Source organism: Tursiops truncatus, chromosome X (assembly GCF_011762595.2).
Source record: "Tursiops truncatus isolate mTurTru1 chromosome X, mTurTru1.mat.Y, whole genome shotgun sequence".
Taxonomy (NCBI): Eukaryota; Metazoa; Chordata; class Mammalia; order Artiodactyla; family Delphinidae; genus Tursiops; species Tursiops truncatus.
Genome location: NC_047055.1, coordinates 771559 through 784695, shown reverse-complemented (window position 1 = coordinate 784695; position 13137 = coordinate 771559). Strand labels below are relative to the sequence as shown.

General features: G+C 41.5%; 1 protein-coding gene and 1 non-coding gene across 12 annotated transcripts in view; one reads left to right on the top strand and one right to left on the bottom strand.

Moving 5' to 3' along the window:
* The window catches only part of F8 (coagulation factor VIII), a 122745-nt gene that overhangs the window by 92969 nt on the left and 16639 nt on the right, over window positions 1-13137 (bottom strand). For 9 of the 11 annotated variants that reach the window (XR_012329102.1, XR_012329103.1, XM_073798755.1 and 6 more), the window contains 4 exons: window positions 11424-11546; window positions 6764-6976; window positions 3420-3488; window positions 664-765 (listed from right to left, as the gene is read on the bottom strand). Coding sequence is in view for 9 of the 11 variants with exons in the window: in XM_073798755.1 (XP_073654856.1) it covers window positions 664-765; window positions 3420-3488; window positions 6764-6976; window positions 11424-11546 (507 nt within the window). In the remaining 2 variants the exon portion in view is untranslated. The remainder of the gene's footprint in view (window positions 1-663; window positions 766-3419; window positions 3489-6763; window positions 6977-11423; window positions 11547-13137) is intronic. The other 2 variants (XM_073798754.1, XM_073798756.1) reach the window with 2 other exon arrangements.
* On the top strand, window positions 2561-2688 carry LOC117310475 (small nucleolar RNA SNORA25). The gene has a single exon (XR_004524620.1). It is a non-coding gene; the product is annotated as a small nucleolar RNA SNORA25 (small nucleolar RNA).

Sequence of the window (13137 nt, the reverse complement as noted above, 5' to 3'; positions counted from 1 at the left end):
TATTGGTTTATTACATTGCCAGTCTAATTCTCATGCCTTTGTATGTGACCTGTTTCTCCCAGGGGAAGCTTATATATCTTCTCTTTGTTCTTTGAAATTCCACAAACCTAATTTTATTTATCCTGCTGGGAAATTTTTATATAAAGACTCAACTCTTTTCTTTTTTTAACACTTCATTCTATCATTTCTTTGATTTTAAAAATCTCTTTTTCTTTTGCTTTCTGGGAGATTTGCTTTCTCAATCTCTTTTTGTTTTGCTTTCTGGGAGGTTTGCTTTATACCACTTTCTATTAAGTTTGTATTTTGACAATCATATTCCTAATTTTGTGAGCATATTCTTGTTTTGATTGTTTCTTTTTCATATAATCCTATTATTACTTTTTTTTTACTTACTAGAAACCTGTTTATTATATTTATTATAAAAGGATGTAACTCAGGAACATCCAGATGGAACGGATGATAAGGCAAGGCATACTACTTTTCTTTATCTTTGCATATTGTCTTTGTGTTTCAGGCTTTCCTTAAATATCTGTTCATCCTTGGATGCCCATTTACATTTAAGCAAAAGAAACCTTAATTTTCAGATAACTGAGGAGAACTGGAGAAGAGAGCTCTGTGGTGAATGCAGAAGCTCTTGAGGATTCTTGAGCAGGCTGTACATACCTGGCAGAGACCTGTTTATATAGCCATTGATTGTGTGCATCGCAGATGCAGGGTCCACAGCCTGTGTCAAGGACTCATTTTTTCCTGAGTGCCAACTTTTCCCTGTTGAGAGAGGATGCGAATAGAGGGCCAGCTAAGTGTCTGTCTCATGTCAGCACAGTAGGCACAGATGATTTGCCCTCAAAGTCAGTAAGAAAAAGGGAGAAGACAGTTACCAAAAGGCAGCTATTTCTCGCTCAAAGTAATGATCTCTCCCTATATTTATCCATGACACTACTTGGAAAGGAATAATGACAGATGATAACTAGTGGAAGGGAGAATATCGGTTAATTTGCACCATGATGATTTCATTCTATTCATTAGCTGACTTATTTAAAAGGAGGCACATGAAAAGCATCCTAGGAAAAGGCTGCCAGTACCTGTCCCTGTCCTAACTGCTTCATCCAGTTTGCAATAATGAAAGCCCAAGAACCCGAAAGCTTTCCAACCTCATCCCTGGAATTAACAAGAGTGAAAGGCACTATAAATATTATTATTAGCAGCTCCTTGTGCAAAGGACTGAACCTTTCTGAGGCACCCAGCCTTTGGGGAACTCTCATAAGTTCATTTATCCCTTGATCCACTCATTTGTTCATTCAGTTAAACATATTTACTGAACACTGCCGAGCACTAGGCACTGATGACAAAGAAGACACAGCCTCTACCTTCTAGGCGCTTACAATTTAGCTCGAATAGACAGAGAAGCAGACAATTATAATACAGAGTGAAGAGTGATGTAAGAGAGATAAGAACAGGCTATTATGGGAGCAGAGAGGAGAAGGAACCTCACTTTGCCTGAAGAGAAAGGAATACAAGGTCAAAGAAGATAAATATTAAATAAAGCCAGCAATGATGATTTAGTGTCATAAGGAGGAAGCTCAAGGTGCTGTGGAAATATATAAAGAGGCAACTAACCTGGACCAGAAGGAGGAGAAACTTGGTGTGAAGCTGGAGACAGGCTTTCCAGGCAGAAGCAACAGCATAAGCAAAGGTCCGGATACAAGAAAAAGCACGGCGTGTTTTGGGTGTTACACAAAATGTGTTCGGTGTGGCTGCAACTTGAACGGTGATGAACGGTGAGGCAGGAAGAGAAGCACAATGAGGCTAGACAGGTCGTCAAAGACTAGGTCATGTATCAGTGTGTTAAGACGTTTACATTTTGCCTTGATGTAAAATTGAAGGATTTTAAGGGCTGGGGTGACAAGATCAGATTCACATTTCAGTAGGCTCCCTTTGGCTGCTATAGTAATAATGAAGTGTCAGGGGGCACAAAAAGACAAGGAGACTAGTCAGGAGAGAGACGATGGGGGGGTCTCACTTCAGAAGGTGATCATGACGGCGACGAGGACGAAATCACCCGCTTAATCCTTACAACCATCCTATGAAATAGTACTTATTATTTCACTTTTCAACTGGATAAAACTGAGACACAGAGGGGTTAAGTAACTTGCCCAAGTTACTTAAAAGTAAGAGATGAAGATAAGAAAAAGTATACTCATAGAAACACAGAACACGAGGGGGGCTGCCAGGGTCTGGGGAAATGGGGAAATGTTGGTCAAATGGTACAAGCTTTCGGTTTTAAGATGAACAGGTTCTGGGGATCTAATGTGCAGTGTGATGACTATAGTTAATCATACTACACTGAACACTGGAAATATGCTAAGGGAGTAGATTTCGGGTGCTCTCACCACACACAAGAAATAACTCTGTGAGGAGATATGTTAGTTTGACTGTAGTAATCATTTCTCCATCTGTATCTATTTATCTAAAATCATCATGATGTACACCTTAAATATATATGATTTTTAGTAAACATTTCTTTAAAAGATAACAGGGGGCATTTAGAAAGTAAAGCAATAAGTCACTTCAAAAAGGGCTTGTGGGACCAAAACTAGGAGCTCTTAAATGCTGTGACCAAAGACCGAAATTCTCCAAAGGATGTGATAGTCACTCAATTGGGCTGTGTTTTCCTGAGGAGATAGAAACCTTAGCCACTCGTATCCATGATTGGCGATGTGGGAAAGTAAATAAATGTCTCCCACGTTTAACCAAAACTAACAACCAACCAAACAAAACAAAATTACATACATGAAACGTTGTCGCGGGTACAGGCCTTGCCCCTAGCCCTTCACACCAGACCTCCTGGTTTGACACGTCACCTGCCGGTTTGACTCAGCTCCGCCGCTGGGAGCAGAAGCTGCCCACGACGCTCAAGGCCAGACAGCCGCAGCAGGCCGTGTGCAGAGACGCTGTGCACGCACTGCGTCTGCAGCTGCGCCTGCCGGGAGAGCTCCGCCCCTTCCCTCGTCCCTATAAAGCAGCCCCGCCTACGGCCTGTCGGAAGGGCGTTTGCTCTAGAGTCCAAGCTCGCACTTCTCTGTTCTTTGTACAAAGAATAAAACTTTCCTTTGCTTCAAACCGGAAAAAAAAAGAGAAAGTAAAGCAAAAAGTCTTTGTTGATGGATTTAATAAGAGGGACAAGGTTACCCAGCTACTCTATCTTCTTACTTCATAGCTGCCAGTGGAACTCAGCTTACATTTTTTCCTTGGAATTCATTTTCATCCCTGTCTGCATCATTCCTGAATGATAACGTCGTTTATGATCTTTCTGTAATCACTTCCTCTGGACATTAACAGCCCTCATGCTCAAGTACCACATTAAATTAATATATTTCATTTCTTTCAGGAGACCAAAATTCAGACTGCAGCTCACTAACCTTCATCAAACACAGCAAAAAGTAGTACAAATTCGTGCAAGGTCTGTGTCCTTTCTTTGGTCAGACTCCCTGAAAAAGAAGTGAGAGCACTTATCTTCTATTGAAAATCCTCTCATAGGAAAATGACACTACGAGGATACATTACTTCATCAACTGCTTTGTCTCTTGGTCTCTTACTAACTTTACCATAACATTATTTCCTTGGTGTCACATCTCCTATGCCAGTAATTCTAAAATTATTCGGGGTAAAGGACTTTTTAAAAATTTCAGATTTGTTGCAGACCCTTGCTTTTATAAAATACACTAAGAATTAATTACTAAAAAAGAAATTAGAAAGACATACAAACTACAAGTCCATATAACCATATTTCATATATATGTATATTCAGAACAAATAGAAAACAGAAAAAGAGGGCTTCCCTGGTGGCGCAGTGGTTGAGAGTCCGCCTGCCGATGCAGGGGACGCGGGTTCGTGCCCCAGTCCGGGAGGATCCCACATGCCGTGGAGCGGCTGGGCCCGTGAGCCATGGCCGCTGAGCCTGCACGTCCGGAGCCTGTGCTCCACGACAGGAGAGGCCACAGCAGTGAGAGGCCCGCGTACCGCAAAAAAAAAAAAAAAAAAAAAAAAAAAGTTATGAGCAAAATAACTACTGTCTATATTAAACACATACTCACACTTTAAATGAACACCATGTATATCAATATTTAAAGTTATCAATGTTACAAATAAGCTTGCTTCATGCTTTAACTGTTGAATTTGTTAGCTGTCTTTCTTAGCATACTTTTTCACTTGATTGGGAAGTTTTCTTTGCAGGTTTATTTTGAGTAGGAAGATTTTTGTTTATAATGTTCTTTCCTCTCTTGTACTTTTTTAAAAAATTAATTAATTAATTTATTTTTGCCTGCATTGGATCTTCATTGATGTGCACCAGCTTTGTCTAGTTGCAGCGAGCGGGTGCTACTCTTCGTTGCAGTGCACGGGCTTCTCTTTGTGGTGGCTTCTCTTGTTGTGGAGCATGGGCTCTAGGCATGTGGGCTTCAGTAGTTGTGGCACACAGGCTCAGTAGTTGTGGCTCATGGGCTCTAGAGTGCAGGCTCAGTAGTTGTGGTGCATGGACTTAGTTGCTCCGCGGCATGTGGGATCTTCCCGGACCAGGGCTCGAACCCGTGTCCCTTGCATTGGCAGGTGGATTCTTAACCACTGTGCCACCAGAGAAGTCCTCTCTTGTACACTTAATGCTTGGAAAGTAAAAGTTAAATTGGACGAAGAAACTAACTCACCCATACAAATTTAAAATACAGGTAAAGCTGTCTGAAAAGATTTTAATTTTTTTATTATATATTTTTTAAATTATCAAGTAGTGAAACTGATGTCTTTCGGTAGGTGAATGGATAAATAAACTGGTCCATTCAGACAACAGAATACTATTCAGCACTAAAAAGAAAGAAGCTATCAAGCCATGAAAAACATGGGGGAACCTTAAATGCATGTTACTAAGTGGAAGAAGCCAATATGAAAAGGCTACATACGGAAAAGGCAAAACTATGGAGACAATTTAAAGAACAGTGGTTGCCAGAGGGTAGGAGAGGGAAGGATGAATAGGCAGGGCACAGAGGATTTTTAGGGCAGTGATATGATACTATATATGACATATATATCATACTATATGATATATGATACTATATGACGTATATGATACTGTATGATACTAATATAATGGACACGTGTCATTATACATATAATCCAAGTCCACAACATAGTGATTCTATGTTTCTATACATTACAAGAGATCACCACAATAAGTCCAGTTGCCATCTGTCACCATACAAAGTTATTACAGTGTTATTGACTATATTCCCCATGCTGTACATTTCATCCCTGTGACAAATTTATTTTGTAACTGGAGGTTTGTACCTCTTAGTCTCCCTCATCTATTTCACTCATCCCTCCACCTCTCTCCCCTCTGGTAACCACCTGTTTGTTCTCTTTATCTATGAATTTGTTTCTGTTTTGTTATTATTATTATTTGGCCATGCTGTGCAGCATGTGGGATCTTAATTCCCCAACCCAGGACTGAACCCATGCTCACTGCATTGGGGGCATGGATTCTTAACCACTGGACCACCAGGGAAGTCCCTCATTTATTTTGTTTTTTAGATTCCATATATAAGTGAAATCATACAGTATCTTCTTTCTCCCTCTGACTTATTTCACTTAGGATAATGCCCTCTGGTCCATCCATGTTGTCACAAATGGCAAGATTTCATTCTTTTTCATGGCTGAGTAATATTCCCCACATCTTCTTTATCCATTCATCTGTTGATGGACACTTAGGTTGCTTCCATATCTTGGCTGTTGTAAATAGTGCTGCAATGAACATTGGGGTACATACATCTTTTCGAATTAGAGCTTTCATTTTCTTCTGAAAAATACCCAGAAGTGGAATTGCTGGATCATATGGTAGCTCTATTTTTAATTTTTTGAGAACCCTCCATACTGTTTTCCATAATGACTGTGCCAATTTACATTCCCACCAACAGTGCAGGAGGGTTCCCTTTTCTCCACATCCTTGCCAACACTTGTTATTTGTGGTCTTTTTGATAATAGCCATTCTGATATGTGTGAAGTGATAGCTCAAGGTTTTGATTTGTACTTCCCTGATGATTAGCAAGTTGAGCATCTTTTCATTTGTTCATTCACTTGGCACTATGTTGTGCACTTAGAACTATAATAGTGTTGTAGGTCAATTATACTTCAATAATTTTTTTTTTTGGCTGCACCGTGCAGCTCGTGGGATCTTAGTTCCATGACCAGGGATTGAACCCGGGCCCTCAGCAGTGAGAGTGAAGAGTCCTAACCACTGGACCGCCGGGGAATTCCCAGGAAAAATTTTTTTATAAAAGGTTTAATTTAAATTACTATGATTTTTAGAATAAGAACTTATAAACATGTATAAATGCTTGCTTTTCTCAGATTTTTATGTTTCTGGGTTACAGACGACTAACCTCCTGAAGTGGTCTATATGCCATTGATCACACACTTGGATGTATTTACCTTCACGGAGGTTTCAAGGCACCTAACACAAAATTATAAAAGGCACTACTGAGACAGCCCATAGGATATCTGAAGTAGAAAGCAGAAGAAGAGAAGAGAGACCTAATTCCAGAACTTGGCTTTTCTTGAACATTACAGTGCATTCTGGCTACACAGGATGGGCATCTGTTCTTCTCGGAGACTACATTATTCTCCTTTCCATGGCAGGACACTAGGGAAAGGAAACCTCTTTCAGATGTTTGTACTTGCCGGCTTATTTCATCTCAATCCTACTCTTTCTTATACTTACCTTCTCTACAAACCAGCAGGGCTCCAATGAGGCCTGAGTTCACGTCTTTCACCAGGTCCACATGAGAAAGATATGAGTAGGTGAGACATGGTGGGTCAGAGGCCGTTGGACCATTTTCTTTCAGGACCTGCCAGACGTAGGTATGACTTTTACCAGGAATGACTTTATCATCTTCCTTCTCCCTTTGGCTGGTTTTATCCTCATATTCAGCACCTAAATCAAGGAGGGATAAAATTGTCCTTCCTATGCCCATTGCCCACTCAAGGAAACATCAAGTTTATTGTCACCAGTAGACTCTACACAAGAAACAGTGTTCCTGAAACTTAATTTGGAATACTAACAAGTAGCAGCTATACATGGGGAGAAGCCTTATATGTTGCAGAGGAGTTCTTGACCACTAATGCAAACATGAGCGGTTGAGTGGTCCTCTGAGACCTCCAGATTGTAACAATAATACTGCTTTCATTATTGCATCTTTTTACCTAATTCAAGTCAGTTCAACTCAGTAGACATACATGGGTATGTACTCTCGTCCCAGACTCTTCACTGAGCACTGGTGAGGGTCAGGGAAGGGTGAGACGCAGAGATTTTTTTAAATGTTGTTTTTAACTTGGTTCTTCTCTGGCGGGCCAGACCATATCAGGGGCAGATATTTTCTGGCTGTCCCATCCTTAGTGATGTTAAAATTGACCCCTGGATTATCCTGATACCTCTATTCTACACTCAGCACTATATGTTTTCATTGTTAGTGACGTGTCATTGCTTCTACATCATTTCAGTGGACTGAAGTAGAAAATATTGAAACTCACTGACCATAACACTTATACTTCTATTGAACTATTTTTCTAGCAACGCACCTTAGCTTCTCAGATTCATCAGGGTCTCTGAGACTCCAGAGCCTCCCAAGGCATTCAGGGTGCTCCTCATCTATACCCCATCGTACCCCACAACAGCTATACATCTAATAGAGGGACCTCTCCAGCAGAGCTGTACAAGAGACCCCCTGCACTGGCCCACTATAAAGTCAGCCTCTTTGCTAAAGGGGTGCCCCTCCAGTGAGCACTACGGACGATTGGCTTCATCCAGAAGCAAAAGCAGACCAATACCTGTGCTTGGCAGATCCTGGGGGACATTTAGAAAAACGTGAGTTGTACCTCAGGTTGGAGAGTGTGGTTCAGGTGTCTGTGTGATTGTGGGTTGGTATAAAATTCTGAATAGTGAATACATTTGCATAGGGAGGGAGGGGATCATGGACGGGTAAAGAAGGGGCTTCAACTATATCTATAATGTTTAATTTCTTAAAATAAAGTAAGCAAACATGGCAAAATGTTAAGATTTGCCGAAGTGAGGTAATGGGTACATGTTTGTTTGCTCTAGTATTTCCTGTACCTTTTTTTGTTTGAAATATTTCATTAGGAGAAGAATGTCCTTTTTCCTAATACTAAGGTTGGGGTTGGGGGGTTGATGAGAGGCCAAGAACGCGTGAAAATTATACCCGTCTTGGCAAGGCAGACGGTGAAAAATTGTAGGGTCAGTACATGGTGGATTCCAATGAGAATGAAGAATTGTAGGAGTGGGCAGTGAGAGAATGACAGCTGGAAAAGTAGGAAGTGATGTTCAGAATGTTGAAAGCTTGAACCTGAGATTTTGGGTTCTTCTCAGGTTGCTAATAACAAGGTCTATCCTTCGGTGAAGACAAAGTTGATTTGTCAAGACCAAGTGAAGTAGGCGGCGCCTGGGAAAAAGCATTGTGCACAGCCCTTAAAGTTCACATATCTACTGATGTCTCCATCAGAGTCTTACCTGAGCTTATATATCAGCCACCACAAATATTCTAAGCAGAATGTGTTTTGTGTAATTTTTATCTCCTATTATATGAGGAAGAACACTGTTGGGACATTTGAGAGTTCAGAAAGTCTGCCTGTCTGCTTCCAGTGTCCTGGTTAGCCCTCTAGTCAACCCCCTGCTGCTGCTGGGTCAGCCTTGCCCCAGGTCTGGCCTAGGCCCCCAGAAGCTACCCTGCTGAGACATCCCAAATTCCTGGGTGTCCAGCAGGAGTTGAGACCCACATTCTGACTCCCCATGCCAAGGATTTTTGTTGGTCTCAGTCGTGAAAGGCCACAGCTCAGTGACCCCTGGGCATGACTACTCTACCACAGGACAAATGCTGTGTTTCAGAGGCTACTCCACTTCACTCTCTGGTGCCTTCAGCTATTTTTCCTTTGCCTGATGTCTGCTCAGCAGCTTCAGGTTGGTACTTCTTAACTCGTATGCCCCCATACTGTCTTTCACAGCTCCCTCAAAGTTTGGCAGCTCATGGCCAACCTCATCTCATTCCTACTCAGAGCCTCATTTTGTGGACCTACTTACAGCCTAGGTTGGTGTCTTAGAACGCCACTCGTCCAGAGAAGAAATTAAAAGCCTTTCTCTAGTACTGGGTTTCCATTTTCAGCTCAAGACCAAACTTGAAATTTCCTTTGACAGACACTCCATGTGAACTAGCTATCTTGGCATACAGCATATGGCCACATCCAACAACAATATGGCAGGGAAATGTACTCTTGCCACTCTGGGGGAGGAGATGACTATTTGGTGAACTGAAATATAATTTACCAGAGTTGGTTTGGGAGATAAAAATGACAGGCTTGCAAAGCTATAGAGATAGAAATCAGATCAGAAGTTGTCTGGGACTGAGAGTGGGAATGGGGCTTGAACTGCAAAGACAGAACTTCTTGACATGGATTGTGTTGATGGCTGCAGAACTGTCTAAATTTAGTAAAAGTCATCAAACTACTTTAGATGAGTGGATTTTATGGTATGTAAATTATACCTCAACAAAGCTGTTTAAAGATGCTGTAGGGAAACCATACACAAAAATTAATTTAAGATGGGTCACAGACGTAAGTATGAAAGGGAAAATAATAAAACTTCTAGAGGAAAGCATAGAAGAAATTCTTCATGACCTTGGGATAGGCAAATGTCTTAAATAAGACACAAAGCTCTAACGTAAAAGGAAAAAAATGTGATACCTTTTTTGTGCTTCATTAACTGTTGAATTTTCGTGCTTAATTAACTTTAAGAACTTCTGTTTACCAAAAAAGAAAACTATTAAGAGAGTAAAATTAAAATTCAAGCTACAGACTGGAAGAAGATATGCAAATATTTATATCTGTCAAAGGATTTGTATTCAGAATATATAAAGTACCTCTACAAATCAATAAGAAAAAGATAAACAACTCATTTTTTTTTCAACAGGAAAACATTTAAACAGTTGATCAGATACTTTACAAAAGGATATCAGAAAGGTCAACAAGCATATGAAGTTGATACTCAACATCATCACGTCACAGATTTAACTTACATCCCGGGGCCCCCAGGCTAGTCTAAGAAGGCCAGGAGCCTGTGGATCATAACATATAAATACACAGGCTCGTGCTAGGATCGTAAATCGCATGGGCATTAGGCCATTGACTCACTGTGTTGTTCCTGGGTAGAACCACTGTAGCTGTATGTGTGAGAGATGATAGTCTGTTTTTCCAGAACTCACCAGGCTTAGGGTGCAAAAGAGTCATCTCTATGGTCAGCTCCCAGCTGCAGAATTGTGGGAACCCTGGTCTCTCTAAAATGCCCCTAGATTAGTTCTGGAAGCTTCCAAGTAGATAAACCTCATAGAAATAGCCTGCCAGGCACAAGTCAGAACCTGGGATGACTTTTCCTCTATAGCACCTGCCCCCTCCTGTCTTTCACCTTCCCCCAGTCCAGATCTGCCCTGACCTAACGAGTGCAACCTAGAAAACTAATGCTTTCCAATTTCAGAATGAGAAATTAGTCAACGCATAAGCATAGTTAGACCGTACAATACAGGGCATGTGCTCCAATAATTTCTTAATGATTTACTTGAATCTCCTTGATCTGTATATGCCATAGTCTATCTGGGCAATATCACAGTCTGTTGTGGCTCTCCCTTCACCCCCTTCCTGCACTGCGAAGGTTAAGGAGAAGCTAGTTGGGGTGGGGACTGTGGCCAAACAGGTTGCTTGCTGTAATGAGGTCAGCTTGTGCTTCTGCTAGTTGGCCCTAATCACATATTTAGAAATTGGTGGGAGGGGAGGCAGAGGAGATATCTGGAAAGTCTGAATCTAAGGAAGGAGAAGGAGAATTCTGTTTCATTTCTATACCATGGGCCTTGATCCTCCCTAGGAAGTTTTCTGGGCATAGGAAGGCAGATACAGTGGGATTTTTTTTTTTTTTGCTTTATGCAGGCCTCTCACTGTTGTGGCCTCTCCCGTTGCGAAGCACAGGCTCCGGACGCGCAGGCTCAGTGACCATGGCTCACGGGCCCAGCCGCTCCGCGGCATGTGGGATCTTCCCGGACCGGGGCATGAACCCACATCCCCTGCATCGGCAGGTGGACTCTCAACCACTGCGCCATCAGGGAAGCCCCTACAGTGGGATTTTTAACATCCGTGGCCTGGCTCCCCAAGGGAGAACAGGGAACAGCAACAAACTTTAGGGTTTAGACTGAAATGACAAGGTTCTTGACTTCATGAAATGGGCCTAGGTTTGAATCCCGAATCCACCTTTCAGTAGCTGTATGCCCTTATACTCAATACTCTTCTGTCCCTAGGATGACAGGACAATAGGAGGGCATTTGACTCACCTTCAGAAGACTTCCAGTAGGATACGCCGATAGCATGAAGACTAACAGGATGAGAAGCCATATTCTTAAGTGTAATGACCACCGTGTCATAAACCTCAGCCTGAATGGTAGGACCCAGCAGACCTGAAAGAATGAGATGTCCCCCAAAGGTCATTTGGAGGGTGGCACTCCAGAAAACCTGTTATCACAAAAGTGATGGTCAAAGTCACAGTAGAGAAGCATGCCCCTATGGTTATTGATAAAAAGTAGTAGCTGAATGAATGAATACATAAACTGCTATAACCAGCTCAGCCTCATAGTTGTTCTGAAGACAGATTTCTGGCAATTCATTCAATGCATTTATTCTTTCAACTAATAATTGAGTTCCTACTATATTCTAGAAACTGCCCTAGGCACTAGAGATGCAGTAGTTAACAAGACAGATCATGGAGATCACATTTAGAGACATTAAGCATGTAAATAAAGAAAGAAGAAAATTGTAGGTTGTTATAAATGCTATAAATGATGATGGCGTGCTAGAAAATGATGAGGCAGGAAGCAGAGGACACTTTAAATATGGTAAACTAACATGTGGTTGAAGCAAAGTGAATGAGCAAGGGAATAGTAGAAAATAAGGTTATCGAGGCAGGCAGGGCACGTCACATGTAGGACTTTGTAGGCTACAGCAGTGTGGATGAATTTGGAATTTAGAAGAAGCAGACTTGGGACTTGTTTTGGAGGAAGAGTGTAAAAAATATTAATAAACAGAAACATCAATTAACTAGAGTTGGGAGACCAGAAGGGGGCGCTCTCACACCCTGTGACAATAGCAGAACCCAAGGGGAAGAAGACGCCTCATCTTTCCTGGCAAGGACTCAGCCAATGAGCAGCCACAGACTCTTTGTTTACTCTAGCCCTTCCAACTTCCTTTTCCCCTCTATAAACTGTGTTCCTCTCCCTTTGCTATTCAGGGACTTGTTTGTAGCTTGCCATGGTTGCAGATCCCAGATTGCAATTCTCTGCTGATCCTGAATAAACCCATCTTTTCTGGAGAAATATCTGGTGGTCTATTAATTTCAACAAGGTCAACAAGTCAACAAGACTTGCTCATGGGTTGGATATTGAAGATGGGGGGAAAGAAGTGAGAGAGCCAGGAATGACTCCTGTGATTTTGGTTTGTACAAGTGGGTGGTAGTCAGGCCATGGCACAGAAAATTTAGAGGAAAATCAAGACTTCTGACTTATATACATACTAAGTACAAGATGCCTACAAATGGTTTTATTGAATGGACTGGATTCAATGGGATGAAAATATGAAATAGGCTTATTTTTCATAGTTTTTAATTGTATGTGGAATTTCCCTTTGTTGCATTTTGAACAGTCCCACTTTTTTTCCAGTAACCTTCACATAGTAAGAGTATCATTTTTAGGTACTAATAAATCCAGTCTGGTCTAATATCAAATTCTTGATGTCACCTGCAATTTAAGGGTCCCTCCCTCCTCCGGTTCAGTTCCTGTAATGGGAAAAGGAAGTTTGGTTGGCAGCTTCACCGCTTTCTCATTTTACTGCCTCTGGACTTTCTAAAGTTGGAGCTAGTGGACAAAGGACAAGTGCAAAAAGAGACATGCTGACAAGATCTTTCTTGGCTTTGGTACCCCCTGGATGTGGCACATGCCAAAATTCTGGGTCTTTCTTTCTTAGAGAACTTATATGAGTTCTTTAGAGACTCTCTCC